The sequence below is a fragment of the Coregonus lavaretus genome (genome assembly GCF_964263955.1).
Source record: "Coregonus lavaretus genome assembly, chromosome: 4".
Classification (NCBI taxonomy): Eukaryota; Metazoa; Chordata; class Actinopteri; order Salmoniformes; family Salmonidae; genus Coregonus; species Coregonus lavaretus.
This window is the reverse complement of record NC_139991.1, coordinates 702,898-718,444: the sequence shown is the minus strand read 5'-3', so window position 1 is coordinate 718,444 and position 15,547 is coordinate 702,898. Positions and strand designations below refer to the sequence as shown.

The 15,547-nt window shown below is 46.6% G+C and overlaps 1 protein-coding gene across 1 annotated transcript in view; it reads left to right on the top strand.

The window, feature by feature from the left end:
* Positions 1–15,547, top strand: part of nkd1 (NKD inhibitor of WNT signaling pathway 1) — a 45,693-nt gene that overhangs the window by 14,030 nt on the left and 16,116 nt on the right. Inside the window, exon 4 of the mRNA XM_084160111.1 lies at positions 13,213–13,270. Within this exon, the coding sequence (XP_084016237.1) occupies positions 13,213–13,270 (58 nt within the window). The remainder of the gene's footprint in view (positions 1–13,212; positions 13,271–15,547) is intronic.

The window sequence follows — 15,547 nt, the reverse complement described above, 5'->3', positions numbered from 1 at the left end:
GCAGCACGAGTTACTGGCTGGGCTCAAGGGCATTGAACCCATCGCCGATGATATCCTGATCGTAGGCTGTGGTGAAACAGACGAAGAAGCAGAACGCGACCACGATGTGAAGCTCCTGGCACTGATGGAGCGCTGCCGATCAGTTAAGCTTCGTCTTGGCCTGAAGAAGCTGCAGTTCAAGGTGAAAGACGTCCACTTCCATGGCCACATTCTCTCGGCAAAAGGCCTGAAGCCGGACCCAGACAAGGTCCAAGCGATCCTCGACATGCCAAACCCGTCTGATGCAAAAGGAGTACAGCGTCTCATCGGCTTTGCAAACTATCTTGCAAAGTTCATGCCACACCTATCAGCAGTCTGTGAGCCTCTGCGCCGATTGCTGGACAAAGACACACCATGGCACTGGCTACCCAAGCACGAGGCCGCAGTGCAGGAGATGAAATCTCTGGCTTCATCCATGCCAGTGTTGCGCTACTACGTCGTCACGAAGCCTGTCACAATCCAGAGCGACTCTAGCCAAAGGGGACTTGGATGCTGCCTTATGCAGGAAGGCCAGCCCGTTGCGTTTGCCTCGAGAGCGCTCACCCCCACCGAACAAAACTATGCACAAATTGAGAAAGAGTGCCTCAGCATCGTCTTCGCCTGCCAGCGATTCCATCACTACTTATATGGTCGAGAGCTGGTCACCGCTGAAACTGACCACAAACCACTCATTGCCATATTCAGTAAACCTCTCCTCAACGCGCCCAAGAGGCTTCAAAGTATGCTCCTGACTCTGCAAAACTACAGCCTGAAGGTCATTTACAAGCCAGGACCTGAGATGTACATCAGCGACACACTGAGCAGGGCAACAGCACAATGTACAGGTAGAGGCACTGCCTATCAGCGGCAGGCCATCTGTTCGCTACAGCAGGAACAACAAGATGTTCAACAGATCAATCAGGCAGACTACTTAAACGTGACAGATCACCGCCTAGCCCAGATCAGGCAACATACTGACAAGGACGAACACCTACAGTCACTGAAGTCCATGGCTCTAGCAGGTTGGCCATATCTGAAAGAGGAGACACCTTTCACAGTGAGAGAATACTGGACCTTTCGAGATGAGATCAGTGTGCAAAATGGCGTCTTGTTCAGAGGTCAGAAGGTCATTATTCCCAAATCACTACGTCCAGAGATGCTTACCCGCATACACTCCAGTCACGTCGGAGGTGACGCATGCTACCGTCAGGCTCGTGAAACATTATACTGGCCAAACATGCAAGCAGAAATTAAAGATTTTGTCAGCAACTGTACCACATGCAACGAGTACGCTCATGAACAGCAAAAGGAAACCATGATGTCACACGAACTGCCCACAAGGGCCTGGCAAATCATCAGCATGGACTTATTCAGCCACAGACAAAAGGACTATCTTCTCCTCGTTGATCATTACTCTGACTTTTGGGAAATTGAACTGCTCCCTGACTTGTCCGCAGAGACGGTCATAAAGCGCTGCAAGGCGCAGTTTGCAAGGCAAGGTCAGCCTGACAAGGTAATCACGGACAATGGCCCACAATTCACTGCACAGTTCAAGCGTTTCGCCTCAGAATGGGAGTTTGACCACGTGACCTCCTCTCCAAGACACCCAAAAGCAAATGGCAAGGCAGAATCAGCTGTCAAGATTGCAAAAAACCTGTTAAGCAGGGCCTTGCGCGACAGCAACGACCCATGGAAAGCGATCTTACAGTGGAGGAACACACCCACCGAAAACATGGACAGCAGCCCAGCACAACGCCTTCTGTCCAGACGTCTGAAGACTACTATCCCCGTAGCTAACAAGCTACTTGAGCCCTGCGTCATGGTTGGCGTCACGGACAAACTGCGTCACAGAAAGCAGCTCGCTAAGTGCTTCTACGACCGGACTGCTCGAGACCTACCAGAGCTGGAGGTGGGTGAAACTATAAGGATGAAACCGCTGCCGGGAGACCACACAGGACTTTGGAGGCTGGGCACATGCCTACAGAGAGTTGCACCACGTTCTTACCTGGTGGATGTTGGTGGCTCCCTCTATCGTCGCAATCGGGTGGATCTGCGCGTAGCAGAGCAGACAAACCAGAACATGCCATACACTCACTTAGATGAGCTGGATCACAGTCCAGGCCTAAGGGTAAGGGGTGCAGAATTGAGACATGAGCCAACTGAAGGTGAAGCTTCTACCCCACCAAACTCTCCAGCTCGTGGCCCTAATCCTACCCCTGTCAGAGCCAATACTTACTCACGGGTGGGTCGGCTGTGCAAGCCACCGGACAGGCTTACTCTGTAAGCAAGAGACTTAACTGGTTGTCTGTTAATTTAAAAAAAAAAAAAAAAAAAAAAAGGAAGATGACAGCTGAAGTAAAAAGAAAATGTCATGCTTTTCAATTGTTATGACTTGACTGTTAAGAACGCAATGTTATGTTTGCACTTTCAATTGTTATGACTTGACTGTTAAGAACGCAATGTTATGTTTGCACTTTCTATTGAAAAGGATGATGTTACGGAGTCTAGTTGATAGGTAATCGACTAGTTGGACTGTTCCCCAGACTCCACGCGTAGGGATTTGTACAAGGCTGAACAAGGCTATTGAACTGAACATTGGTGTCTGTCTTTATTCCTTAATCCAACATATCATACAGAAACACATACATTTAGTTTTACTAGTGTTTAAGAGCAGTTGGAGGCTACGGAAGGAGTGTTGTATGGCGTTGAAGCTCGTTTGGAGGTTTGTTAACACAGTGTCCAATGAAGGGCCAGATGTATACAAAATGGTGTCGTCCGCATAGAGGTGGATCCGAGCTTCACCAGCAGCAAGAGCGTATTGTAATGTATTTACAATTGTATAAACTGCCTTAATTTTGCTGGACGCCAGGAAGAGTAGCTTCTGCCTTGGCAGCAGTTAATGGGGATCCATAATACAGTGCCCTCCACAATTATTGGCACCCCTGTTTAAGATGTGGTCGAGGACTTCCAAAAATTCTCATTTTTTTTTAAACAACATAGAACCCAAATGCAAAAAAAGAGAAAAATCCAACCTTTTATTTAAGTACATTACTTTGGTGTAAAAAAAAAAAATCACACATTTAGAAAAAAAAAAACTTGAAATCATGTGTCCCACAATTATTGGCACCCCTGATGTTAATACTTTGTACAACCCCCTTTTGCCAACAAGACAGCACTTAATCTCCTCCTATAACATTTCACAAGATTGGAGAACACAGAGAGAGGGATCTTTGACCATCTTCTTTGCACAATCTTTCTAGATCATCCAGTGTCCTGGGTCCTCTCTTATGCACTCTCCTCTTTAGCTCGCCCCACAGGTTTTCGATTGGGTTGAGGTCTGGGGACTGAGATGGCCATGGGAGGACCTTGAGTTTGTGACTGCTAAACCATTTTTGTGTAGATTTTGCCACATGTTTTGGATCATTATCCTGCTGAAAGACCCAATGACGACCCATCTTCAGCTTTCTGGCAGAGGCCATCAGGTTTTTATTTAAAATGTCCTGGTAGTTCAAATCGTTCATAATGCCATGCACCCTAACAAGGTTCCCAGGGCCTTTGGAAGAGAAACAGGCCCACAGCATCACAGATCCTCCACCATACTTCACGGTGGGCATGAGGTGCTTTTCGGCATACTCATCTTTTGTTTTACGCCAGACCCACTTAGAGTGTTTGTTGCCAAAAACCTCAATCTTAGTCTCATCTGACCAAAGCACACGATCCCAGTTGAAGTCCCAGTGCCGCTTAGCGTTTACGTTTGTGAGTGTTAGTGAGAAAAGGCTTTTTCCTTGCATGCCTCCCAAACAGCTTGTTGGCATGTAGAGAGCGTCTGATGGTTGTTTTGGAGACTTTGTGACCCCAAGATGCCACTCTTTGATGCAATTCTGTGACAGTGAGCTTAGGACTTTTTTTTACTTCTCTTACCATCCTCCTCACTGTGCGTTGTGGCAAGATAAACTTGGGACCTCTTCCAGCCTTGTTTGTCACTGTTCCAGTTGTTTTAAACTTCTTAATGATTCCTCTGACTGTAGATACGGGCAAGTTAAGGCGAGTGGCTATTTTCTTGTAGCCATTGCCTGACTTATGAAGGTCGACACAAATCTGCCTTACTTGAATGGTGTGTTCTCTTGTCTTTGTCATGTTGACAAATGGGTAAGAGAATTAGGCCTCTGTGTCACGTCATATTTATACCCCAGGGAAACAGGAAGTCATGAATTACTAATTAAAAGTTCCTAGATACCCTGACCAACTTTAGCAACTACAGAAAAATATATTTTTAAAAAAATCAATTAAAATTTTCAGCGGAATTGTTAGGGGTGCCAATAATTGTGGGTCACATGATTTCAAGTTATTTTTTTTCTAAATGTGTGATTTTTTTTTTTACCACCAAAGTAATGTACTTAAATAAAAGGTTGGATTTTTCTATTTTTTTCCATTTGGGTTCTATGTTGTTTAAAAAAAAAGGAGAATTTTTGGAAGTCCTCAACCACATCTTAAACAGGGGTGCCAATAATAGTGGAGGGCACTGTAAATACAAATACAAATCTACTGTATCTCCATTAACCCCTTCTCAGTTCTCTGCTGCTGGGCTGGGGGAAACCAACTGCAGAATAACAAGAGCTTTAAAGACCCTTGATCTAGCAGCCATTTTCTCCTCCTCCTCTCTCTGTGAGACACTCGTTTGATAAACAGCCTGATAAAAGCTAATTGCTGTGGTTACATATTTTTCAAAGCCCTAATAAATACCTTGCCTTATGCCTTGAGAAACAGGCAGGTTGCAGTGGAGTGCGTTGCCCGAGGGGTTAGCAAGCTAGCAGAGCTGTAAAAGATTATCTTTGCAGGTGTAAAAGTTTTGTAAATGGGTCATTAAAGCGTTGGCTAACTTCACACATGAAGCACAAAGAGGCAGGGAGGGAAGGAGGGAGGGAGATTAGCTCAAATCAGCATGTTTCTGAAGTACAGAAATGAGGGCTGTAAATCTCCACTAATATTCTACTGAGCCTTTTAGGGGGAAGCCTTTGATGTGGATGAGGTAATGTGACCAGCAATGTTTGCAATGTTAATCTGATGTGGTGAAAATGACTGGTGGGCAGGCCGTGCACAATCAAACTATAAAAGCCAGAGGCAGTCATTAGGGGAGAGTCTTCTGGGGGGCTATCAACAGAGCTGGATTCACGCAGACGGGCACACACGCAAGCAGGCACATACACGCGCGCACACACATAATTTTCTCTCTCCAGGCCCATGAGTTAAATCTGGTATCAAAGGCACCACATTCAGCAATGTTATGTTATGCAGTTGGTGTGCATGGATGCACCAAATGTCAATAAATATACCAGCATAAAACCATGAGATTGGACACCACAGCTCCTCCAATCACAAGGCTTTTTTTCCCTTCCCAGTGTTGCTAGAGGATAGAGCTGTCTGTATGTGACCTGTTCAGTTAACTAGAGATAAGAGGGTAAACCCACTGGCATGCACCCCTACAGGCCCCTCCACCTCTCCTAACCAGCCCAGCGTAGCCATCACAGAACCCTGGTGCTGCTCACTGCATACCACACACACTTTAATCATAAGGCAGCTTCCTCCCTCCCTCCAACCTGACTGGCTGACTGGCTGCTGACGAATCCCCAGCCTGTGGCTATAATTTCCTTCCTGGGTCACAGGCAGGAAGGGAAGACAAGTGGGTGTGCTGTGAGTGAGTGGTGTCAGGCGTGGGGCCGCAGAGTCTGCACCATAACCCTGCCGACTGCAATGAAGGTGTCTGGTCCACTCTGCTCCTTCAGAAGCATCAAATTAGCCACTGTCGTCCGACCGTCTGGCATGGTGTTTCAAATGGGGGACCTGGAGTTCAGTCAGTGAGTTGTTATGGTCCAGTTAGAGTTCAAGGAAACATTCTTTGTTTCCTTGAAGAGGGTTTTATCTGATCAGGCTGGACTTGGCTCAGAAGTTGAAAAGGACCTAAAGATCAAACCTCGGATTGCCTTGACATGCTTTGAACTCAGCGAAAAACGTTCAGTTGATTATCAAATGTGCATCAAATAGCATTGTAAAAGAAAACCGATATGTCTCTTTTCTTGGCATGTCAAATTGCCTCTCTTCTGCTTTTAATAAAGATCTATGATGTTGGAGTCCGTCCAAGTATCTATGATTTTGGTGGGAACCCAAGAAATACCTCAAAGTAGCATCAGATCTTCTGGCCCGAGAGGATAGGCTCTTCACAGTGAGTTGTAAATAACAGAACAGGTTTCTCTGGCTCATAGTGCTACATGCTACATGCAGACACCTACATTATGTTTGCTCAACACACACACACACACAGATATGGCTGTTGATCTAACACAATAATTGGCTGTCTGCTCTCTCCACCCTGGTAGATGTGTCTTTCTGTCTCCTGCCAGGTTCGCTACGGTATATGATTATCTGAGATCTTAATTTCATGTGTGCAAACCGATCCTCTTTGAAGCCATGCTTAGAGGCAGTGCTCCGTTCACTACCTCACATCAACACTTTCTATCTTGGCACGATCTCAAGGCGTTGTGTTTTGTCAGTACGTGCCGCCCAGTCTGACTGTGGCTGTTAAATGTCAGGTAGGGACGGGTGAGGAGGAGGAGGAGCGGTTCACATGAAAAACTGAAGCTGAGTCCTGGGTCATGTTCATTATGGCAACAGAAAACACAAATTTGCATTTCTTATTGGACAAGTCCATGTAGTTCCACCCCGTTTGACTCAGTTTACAACCTAGTTCTAAGCTGCTGTCTGGTGTCTGCTGGTGCTTTCTGTTTTTCCACACAGTACCACACAATTGAAAGGGTCACTGCACTTCTAACTCTCTGATCCGGATCCCCCTACTCAAGCATATAGTCGCAGCATCAGACCCAAACCTTTGAACCAGCCTCCAGAGTGTCTCAGCTTACTCTTTTGGGGGCGGAGGGGGGATGGGCATTTCCTCTCAAGAGGTCCTGCTCCAGTAACACTACACCTTAAGCTCATTTGCAGCCTTATAACCAATAGACGTTTTGTTGTTTTAGTTCTAAGCTTTCAACATCAGCCATTTGTGTGCTGCAACCTATAGCATTGTCATCAAGCCATTTGGCAATGTCTTGGCTTTAAAAACGAGCAGTTTTAGTGGATTTCTTTCATTATGAATTTAATTTATATATACATTTCAGATGTTAGCATTGGTGTGGTGTGGTTTTCTAGGTTATTCATGACCCCTGTCTTGACTCTGACATGTGGCCATGGTTGAGAGGAGCTTAGTTGTTGTAGACAGATATCACCCGGACAGTTTTTACACTTAAATCCCTTTCCTCTGGCAGATGGCTTTGGGTGATGCCTGTGGGCTGTGATCCTCTGTGACTCTCTGTCAAAAGGACCCAGCAGGACTAACAGACAGACAGACAACAAGACAGACATGGCCACCAACCATTCCCTCGTTCTCCCCTCTCTCTTGTCTTCCTCGCTCTGTTTGTCTTCCTCACGTTCTCTAAATGGCCTTTCATGTGTTGTTTCCCTCCCTGCTCTGCGTCGTGGGCCTGTCTTGCTCCAGTCTAAATGTCAGACCTGAAGGTGTTATCCTGTTCCAGTACTGCCTGGGAGAGCAGAGCAGAGAGCAGCGGGAGGCACCCAACCCAACGCTTCACTCCCATAATGAGATTTTTCCTGGGTTTTGAAGGAGTGCCAGTAACTAGTAACACTGCTCCAACCCAATGCGGCTCCTGAGGCCTCCTGCTTGCCTCCACCGGGCCCTGCGCCCTGGCTGACTGGCGCACGATCAGGGGGAGCTGTCATCGGCCGCCCGCGTAAATTGTCAGCAGCCTGTGTTGGGTGGAGGCAGACAGCGTAGAGACCAGGGCCTTGTAGGACTTTCCACAACCCCACACTTACACATGTAAACACACACATGGTAGTTACACACGCACTCATACACTGAATGTGCTCATAACCAACCAGTCACACACATAAACACACACACACTTATACACACACATACATAGACACACACCCACATACACACACACACATGCATAGGCACACACACACACACATACATAGGCACACACACACACACACATACATACACACACACACATGCATAGGCACACACACACACACACATACATAGGCACACACACGGCCCAGTATGTCTGTGAACACAGTGCCAGGGTAAGGCTGGCGGGCCCCCATGGCAACCTCGTGCCCTAACTTGCCAACCTTCAGTCAGTCTATGATGTGCTCTTCACCCCTGCAGTCAGTGGTTCCTTGGCTCTCTTGTCTCACTTATACTCTCAATATAACCATTCTGCTCCAATGTTAGTTCTTAAAATATTATTATTTGTAAATACGCAAATCTGGGTTCTCCTTTATTTTCCCTTATTCAAATCCATATTTATGTCTCTCATTGACGTGGGTTAGCCATTTTGATTCAAAGGCCAAATCAAACAGCCCTAGTAGACGGAGCGGGCAGCCTGTCCAGTACTAATGTAGCTAACTGGGATGCTGTAATGCAGCACAGTCACACTGTGTTCCTGTCTTATGCTGCTCTAGGAATAAATCACTTTCTGTGAAGGGGCTTTAACAACTTTAAAATACACTGGGGCCATACAATCCTCCGTCCTCCAAGCCCAGAAGAGAAGACACTCTGAAGGGTCTGGCTCCTGTTGAAAGTAAAATGCTTTATACTTTGGTTTCCGCAGAACATTAAACATCATGTCTGGAAAATTGTTTTTGGTGGTCCCAAGCGTTGGATGAAGGAGGTTTGTTCATGTGCTTACAGCCTTTCATGATACTCTGAAGCTCTGCAGTAGCGGCCAAATACGTTCTGCAGAGCTGGGAAAGTGACACTTCACTGTAGTCTTCGTAAAACCTTCATAAACACTCCATAACACCAGTCGTAAACACACAGAAAAAAAAGCCAAAAGAACTTACAACTTACTGTGTCACACGATGTTCATCATCTGAGCAATTAATTATCCTTGGCTATTGCTCAAATGAGCAGCTGGGCCTTCACTTTTTTGTTTTGTTGTATAGAGTTAGACCAGTGAAGCACATTTGATTAGTATATAGTATGGAAGATGGTTACTAAAGGTATGAAAGATACAGGAAGATGCCGTGTTCATTGTGTTCTACTTGATATGATCAAAGTGGTGCAGCACTTGGCCTTGTCCCTAACTCTGTTTGCCTTAAGCTGCACTCCTATTGTGACCCTTGACCCCACAGAGGGCAAAGGTCACCAGGCAGGCCTGTGATTGGCTCATTGGCCTGACACGTCAAGATGGATCGCTCTTTTAAGGTCAGCTGATTACCATGTTTATAGCTAGTGGCAAACAGGATGAACAAAAGATGCAATCACCGGAAAAAAATTTAAGAATAGTATTAATTATTCTTTGATAACGTTACTTGTGTATTGAAGCCCACATTGGCCATGAAGCTGAGAGGATGAAACAACTTTGAAGTGTGAATTTAAAAAAATCAGTAAACATCCTGTGTGAAATCTTCCATCTATTGTGCCAACCAAGAATCCATCAATGAACAAAAACAACTCCTAAACCTTTTTTAGAACCTCCTAAAAGAGGACAGAGGTCACTAGTCAGTATCCCCATTCCCTAATCCTCAAACCTGGGAGCTGTGGGGTTCCTGTGAGCTCCCCAGGAAGAAAAGAGCAGTCAGTCCCACACTAGAGGGGTGAGGGCCTGAGGGGTGCGGGCCTGGGCCAGCTCCTCCATTGATCTGAATGGAGATGCTGAGGTGGCAGGGAGGGGCTGAAGACTATAGAGGGCTCAGTGTGTCACCACCAGAGTCAGAAGTGAGGTTCAGGGGATTAAACTTCTTTCTCACAGTGCTGAATAAAGTTGGTCCAGCCCTCTGCCTGCCTGGTGAGGAGGTGAGGACCTGAGGACCTGAGCCTCACTGAAAGTGTTTTTCTAGCTCCATTAAAGCCTACTGACAGGGCCACAACAGGACAAAGAGAGTGGCCTTATTGTTCCTTTGGGACAAGGCCCTGGAGAAAGAACGAGGGATATTCAGTCACTTCACTGCCAGGACCAGAGGAATCTTAATATGGGACATTTTGGGCAGTCCTGGTCTGAGTTCAAACTTTGAGTGTGTGTCGAATTGCCCAGTTCTCCGAACGGCACATTCTAGAAAGTAGAAGAGAAAGAAATAGACTTCAAATGATACTGTGTAAATTACTGTGTTTCTCTTATCATATTCCTCGTGCCATTTAGCGGTCAGGTCTTTTGATGAGGGATGAGAGAAATGAGAGAGAGAGAGAGCTGAAAAGGAAATCTGAGGTTTTTACTGAATGTATTTTAAAAAATTCAACATTAAGCAGAGATGCCAAGAGCAGATCCCATCCATCATCACAGACAACAACCAATTAGCACATTCCTCTTTCCCATGTTCTCATGTTCTTGGCTAACCCCGCCATCATTTTGGGTCATTCATCAAAAACAGAAAATGTGCTCAACTCAAGACTGTGCGTACGTGATAGAGAGATAGTGAGTGTGTATGAGAGAGAGCAATAATGTGTGTGTGTGTACTTTGAGAGTTTGATTGGAGGGATGTTGCTCGCTGTAACTAAAGCCCAGCTGTCTTCATTGTTTGATTTCAGAGCACAAACCCTGGTGAGAGAGAGGCTGGAGGAATGTTGATTGAGGGGTGATTTTTCTGGGGGTTTGTGGAGGGAGGGAGGCTGGGGGCTGGGACCTGGGCTGGGGTTACTGTACAGGCCAGGGCCTTAATTGCAAACAGTACTGTAGATCTGGAGCTCTGTGGCTGTGGTGCCAATGCTGGCTGCAGTACTACTGACAATTAAGTTGTCAGCTGGCGCTCCTGAGCCCTCCTCCTCTGACCTGAAGAACTCTGCCTGACCTGCAGAGATAGTCCTGATGCCACTCAGGGACAGCCATCTGACTGCAGCTCTCGCTCTCTATCTCTCTATCTCTCTATCTCTCTCTATCTCTCTCTCTCTCTCTCTCTCTCTCTCTCTCTCTCTCTCTCTCTCTCTCTCTCTCTCTCTCTCTCTCTCTCTCTCTCTCTCTCTCTCTCTCTCTCTTCTCTCTGTCTCACTCACTCACTCACTCACTCACTCACTCACTCACTCACTCACTCACTCACTCACTCACTCACTCACTCACTCACTCACTCACTCACTCACACACATACATACACACACACTCGCGCTACACACTACAGCTTCATCTGTACTACATTCAGAGCCCCCCGCTGAGTATCTGTAAATATAAGGCATTCAGAAATGCATTACAGATGTGTGTTGGCAGCAGGATTTCAGCAGCACTGAGACATTCAGGCCTTGTGTTGGACAGGGAGATCTTTTAAAGCAGCGTACACATGGAGAGGCTCTCCTGTTACTTACCTTATCTGCTGCAGACTGCTCTGCTGGCTGCCTCTCAAAGGCAAAGCAGGGGCTGAGCGCTAAGCAGCAACACAACACTGCTTCATGTAACTCTCTCCCCACTGTCCCACCTCCCCGCCGCCCACTCCCCTCCTCTCTCCCTCTCCACTCTCACTCCATCCACACAGACAGTGTCTGATTTTTATCTCCTGGGCTGGCTTCTTTTGGGCCTGACCATATTAGTCTGGGTCAGGCCTAGTTTAAATAGCAGGCTGGTAAGGTTTCGGCTCAGAGGGAGAGCGAGGAACCTGGCTACCCTGAGGAGGTTTTAGTGATTCAGACAGCCTCAGTCAAGTTATGTCCCAAATGGCACCCTTCTCCATATTTAGTGCACTATAGTCAGTCAGTCAGTGATGTGGTGAGTAGTGTGGGCTGGACTGGACTGGGGTACGCTGCAGAGCTGCTCTACTAGGCTGACTGGGCTAGGATCACCCCAGCTGAACTCTACCTCTCTACTAGATTAAACCCAAATCCCTTCTACACTTTTTCACTCTCATAAATCCACCTATTTAACACAGAGAGAGGGGAGAGAGAGGGGAGAGAGAGGGGAGAGAGAGAGAGCGATACAGAGAGGCGAGAGAGATACGGAGAGGGAGAGCGAGAGATACAGAGAGAGGGAGAGGAGAGAGAGGGGAGAGAGAGATACAGAGAGAGGGGGGACAGAGAGATACAGAGAGAGAGAGATACAGAGATACAGCGAGAGAGAGATAGAGAGAGAGGGGGGAGAGAGAGATACAGAGAGAGAGAGAGAGAGAGAGATTCAAAGAGATACAGCGAGAGAGAGATGCAGAGAGAGCTAGGAGCTCAACATAGACTAGATCAAGCAGCTCAGGAGTTGTTTTAGTGGTGTTTGATTTGATTGCTGGAGCAGGTAATTCACACATAAGGGATAGGGTGTACCGTAACTTTAATACATGTACAGTATGTAGAGTGTGGTTGTGTGGTGTGTTTATCATGTAGTATGTGTCTGGGTTTATATCTGTGTAGGGTTACGGTGTGACAGTGTTTTCAGTAGTATGTATGTCTATGCCAGCGAGAGAGAGAGAGCTTTTCCCGATATGTGTGTGAGAAAGAGAACTCTCAGATCAGGGGTGTGTGTGTGTGAGTAATGGTTATCGGGCCAGATGACTGTAATGCCACAGAGACACCTGAGTTGGCATTTTCCATGGTGAAGCCCCAAGCTCACATATCACGCAGTCCCATTGGTATGCACTCACAGACACGGCTGCCAGGAGAGGAGAGGGGCGGGGGTCGGGTGGACTGAGAAAACAAGCCCACCAGCGAATCGCTACCACCAATGACGATAGACCCCGTCACGGAAATAACCTCACAGACAACCCACAATTCACCACAGGAAGAGTGTGATTGAGACCAGTGATTGAGGCCGTTCTTTGACTTACTCCAGTACTGTGTGCCAGTGGCAGTCAGTCGAATGCTCACTCTGTTTAGATCCTTCAATTACTGTACTGTCTCCTCTAACTTCCTGGTTCTGCTCAGCTTCAGCTCACAGTTGTCAAACAAGCTCTACATATATAGAGCTGAACACTGTCATTTGGATTTGGCCATGTCACTATGTATTGGCGGCTCTAATGTGGATCTCCAGTGTCCAGCTAGAATAGTTTGTTTATATGGTGAATATACTCTTTCTCGATACTGTATGGATGACAACAAACATGGAAATAAACTCTGTAGCTAAATCTGGTGGAATATATATTTGTTGTGCATGGTCTGTGACAAATACACTAAGATAAATGTGTCTCTCTATGTTTCTCTCTCTCCAGGATGTGTTGGACAAGGCGTGTGCAGAGGGGATCAGTGATGAACATTACCGTTTAGAAGGTAGGCCGCCTGTCTCCTCCCCCCTACTCCACTAAGCTCCTGAAATGTGCTGATGAGGTGGATGTATGGAACCCCCCCAGTCCCTCTCTCCCCCCATTACCTTCCTTCTCCTTTCCTCCCCCCTTTCTCTCACCCGGCCCTCCCCTCCCCCTCTGTGCTTTGCAACCCGCCTCCATCTATTCTGTTTTCCCCCTGTGTGGTGTGATCCTGGATTAAGGAATCAGGAAGGAGAGGAGAGGCCTCCCCCTTCATGTGAACTGAGCTCTGTTGTGCTACCTAACTGGCAGCAGGGGAGAGTGGGATGGGACCAGCCCAGATATGTGGGTCAGGGTGTCTCGGCTGGCTAGTTTTGTTGTTGAGTTTAACTAGTTCAGGCTGGTTTATTTTAAGGGGTGGTCCTCATCACAGTCCCCTCCACATAAAAGGGCCTTAAGACCTGGTGAAAAACACTATAAATACAACCTATTATAGAACATGAAAGTATGGTAACGTTAGATGGCCATTCACACCACACCTTGTTCCTGTCAAAATCCCTCCCTGTGTCAGATTAAGAGCCATCTTGGTCCCTTTCTCAAACGTCTTAGTGTTTGAAACGGTATCTGGAGCCAGTCCCCAAAGAGCTCATAATAGGCCTTTATGTTGCAGTCAGAGAGAGGCAAGGCAATAGGAATTCAGGCATTTGGACATTTTAGAGGAGAGAGAGCAGAAGCTAGGCTAACAGGCCCCAAAAGATCCTAATTTCTGAGTGGTTTTGTAAGCCTCTTTTCTCGGCATTGGCAGTCCAGGGAGCATTTGTAGAAATGCAGTAATTACCTTCAGAGGGAAAACGCTAACAAGACTTGAAATATGTATAATTAAACATAATATACACCATGGTTCTCTTACAGCCTCTGTAGACAAGTACCGTTTGTGGTACATTTCAGTCAGAACTTATGAGAGACGATTTATTATCAAAGTAGTTATTGATTACCGTTTGGTACAATGCTTCTTTAGACCTGGGGGTTCACTAACAGATTTCTTAAATCACATTTAAACTTGAATGAAAACTGTTATGGAGCATTCCGGATTTTTGATTCTTTATAAGCCAGGAATGAAAGTGGTTTGTTGAAGGGGAAAGGGACAGACATAGAGAGCCGGAGAGAGGTTACAGATTATCGTTAGGCCAATGCACATATAAAAGCCTGTCTTTCCTCAGGGCTTCAGTAAGCATTTCCAAAGGAAGTTTGTGAGGATTAAAAAATAACTTGCTGGCAAAATTGCAAAGAGGGACGAAGAAAAAGGGATCCAAGATGAAAGCGTGTTTTGGCTCTTCGGATCTCGCAGTTACATCCTCTGTGCCTTTTCAAATGTAGTTTTCACGAGGTCATTAAGTGAGGCTCAGAAGTCCTATTCAGCTGTATAAACCTGAATCTCTGTTGTGTCTGGTCACACTTGCTTGACTCTCAGACCAACCACACAGAGCTGAAAGCTGAGAGTGTGTGACAGCGGTCCTGTGGGTGTGATGGTGTGATAGCTGTGTGTGTGTGCTTGTGCGGGGTTACACATGTGTGCGTGTGTATATAATGGCAGGGCTGTTGAATCAGGCATGATGGTATAGTGAGAGTGCCAGCCCCTCCTCCCCTCCCTTCAGATCGGATCACCAGCCAATCCTCTGGCAGCATTTAGCTCCACTCATAAAGAGCAGGCCGACTGTATTTCAGTGACGAGGGGGTCAGAGTCAGAGAGGGAGATAGCAGATTACGTCTACATAGGGAATATGGTGCCCTCTGGGACATAGCCTACAGTATTCCTCTGGGCCTTTTCATTAGCCTGGAGATAAGCATCTCCATCTCCACAATATTGGGCTTGCTACCCAACAGATTTGCCCCCTTGCACGGCACAATGGTACCTTTGAGCACCTGTGATGATCAAAAGAGAGGGTTATATTTTTGTCCTCCAAAAACTTTTTGGTCCCTAGGATGCTGCCTTTCATTGTGCCTGCAGCCGAGGGGATGGGAGACGGGACAGACATGTTCCTCTCTCTTTGATCTGCTTGGATACAGAGGAAAGAGAACGAGGCTGTTGTCTGTCTTTCTGCTCCTTTGGCGACCACAACAAACACTGTTTCAGATTTGACTTGGCTTAATTAATTAGTGATTCTGTTTTACAGCCGGCTGGTCTGATCCTCGTCCAAAAGGTTTGAGAATGGAACTTCAAAGTGCAGGGGAGGGAGGGGGGGGGGGGGGGGGGGGGGGGGGTGAGTGAGGAGCTGTGCAGTGTGGGTGGGTGTGTATATAT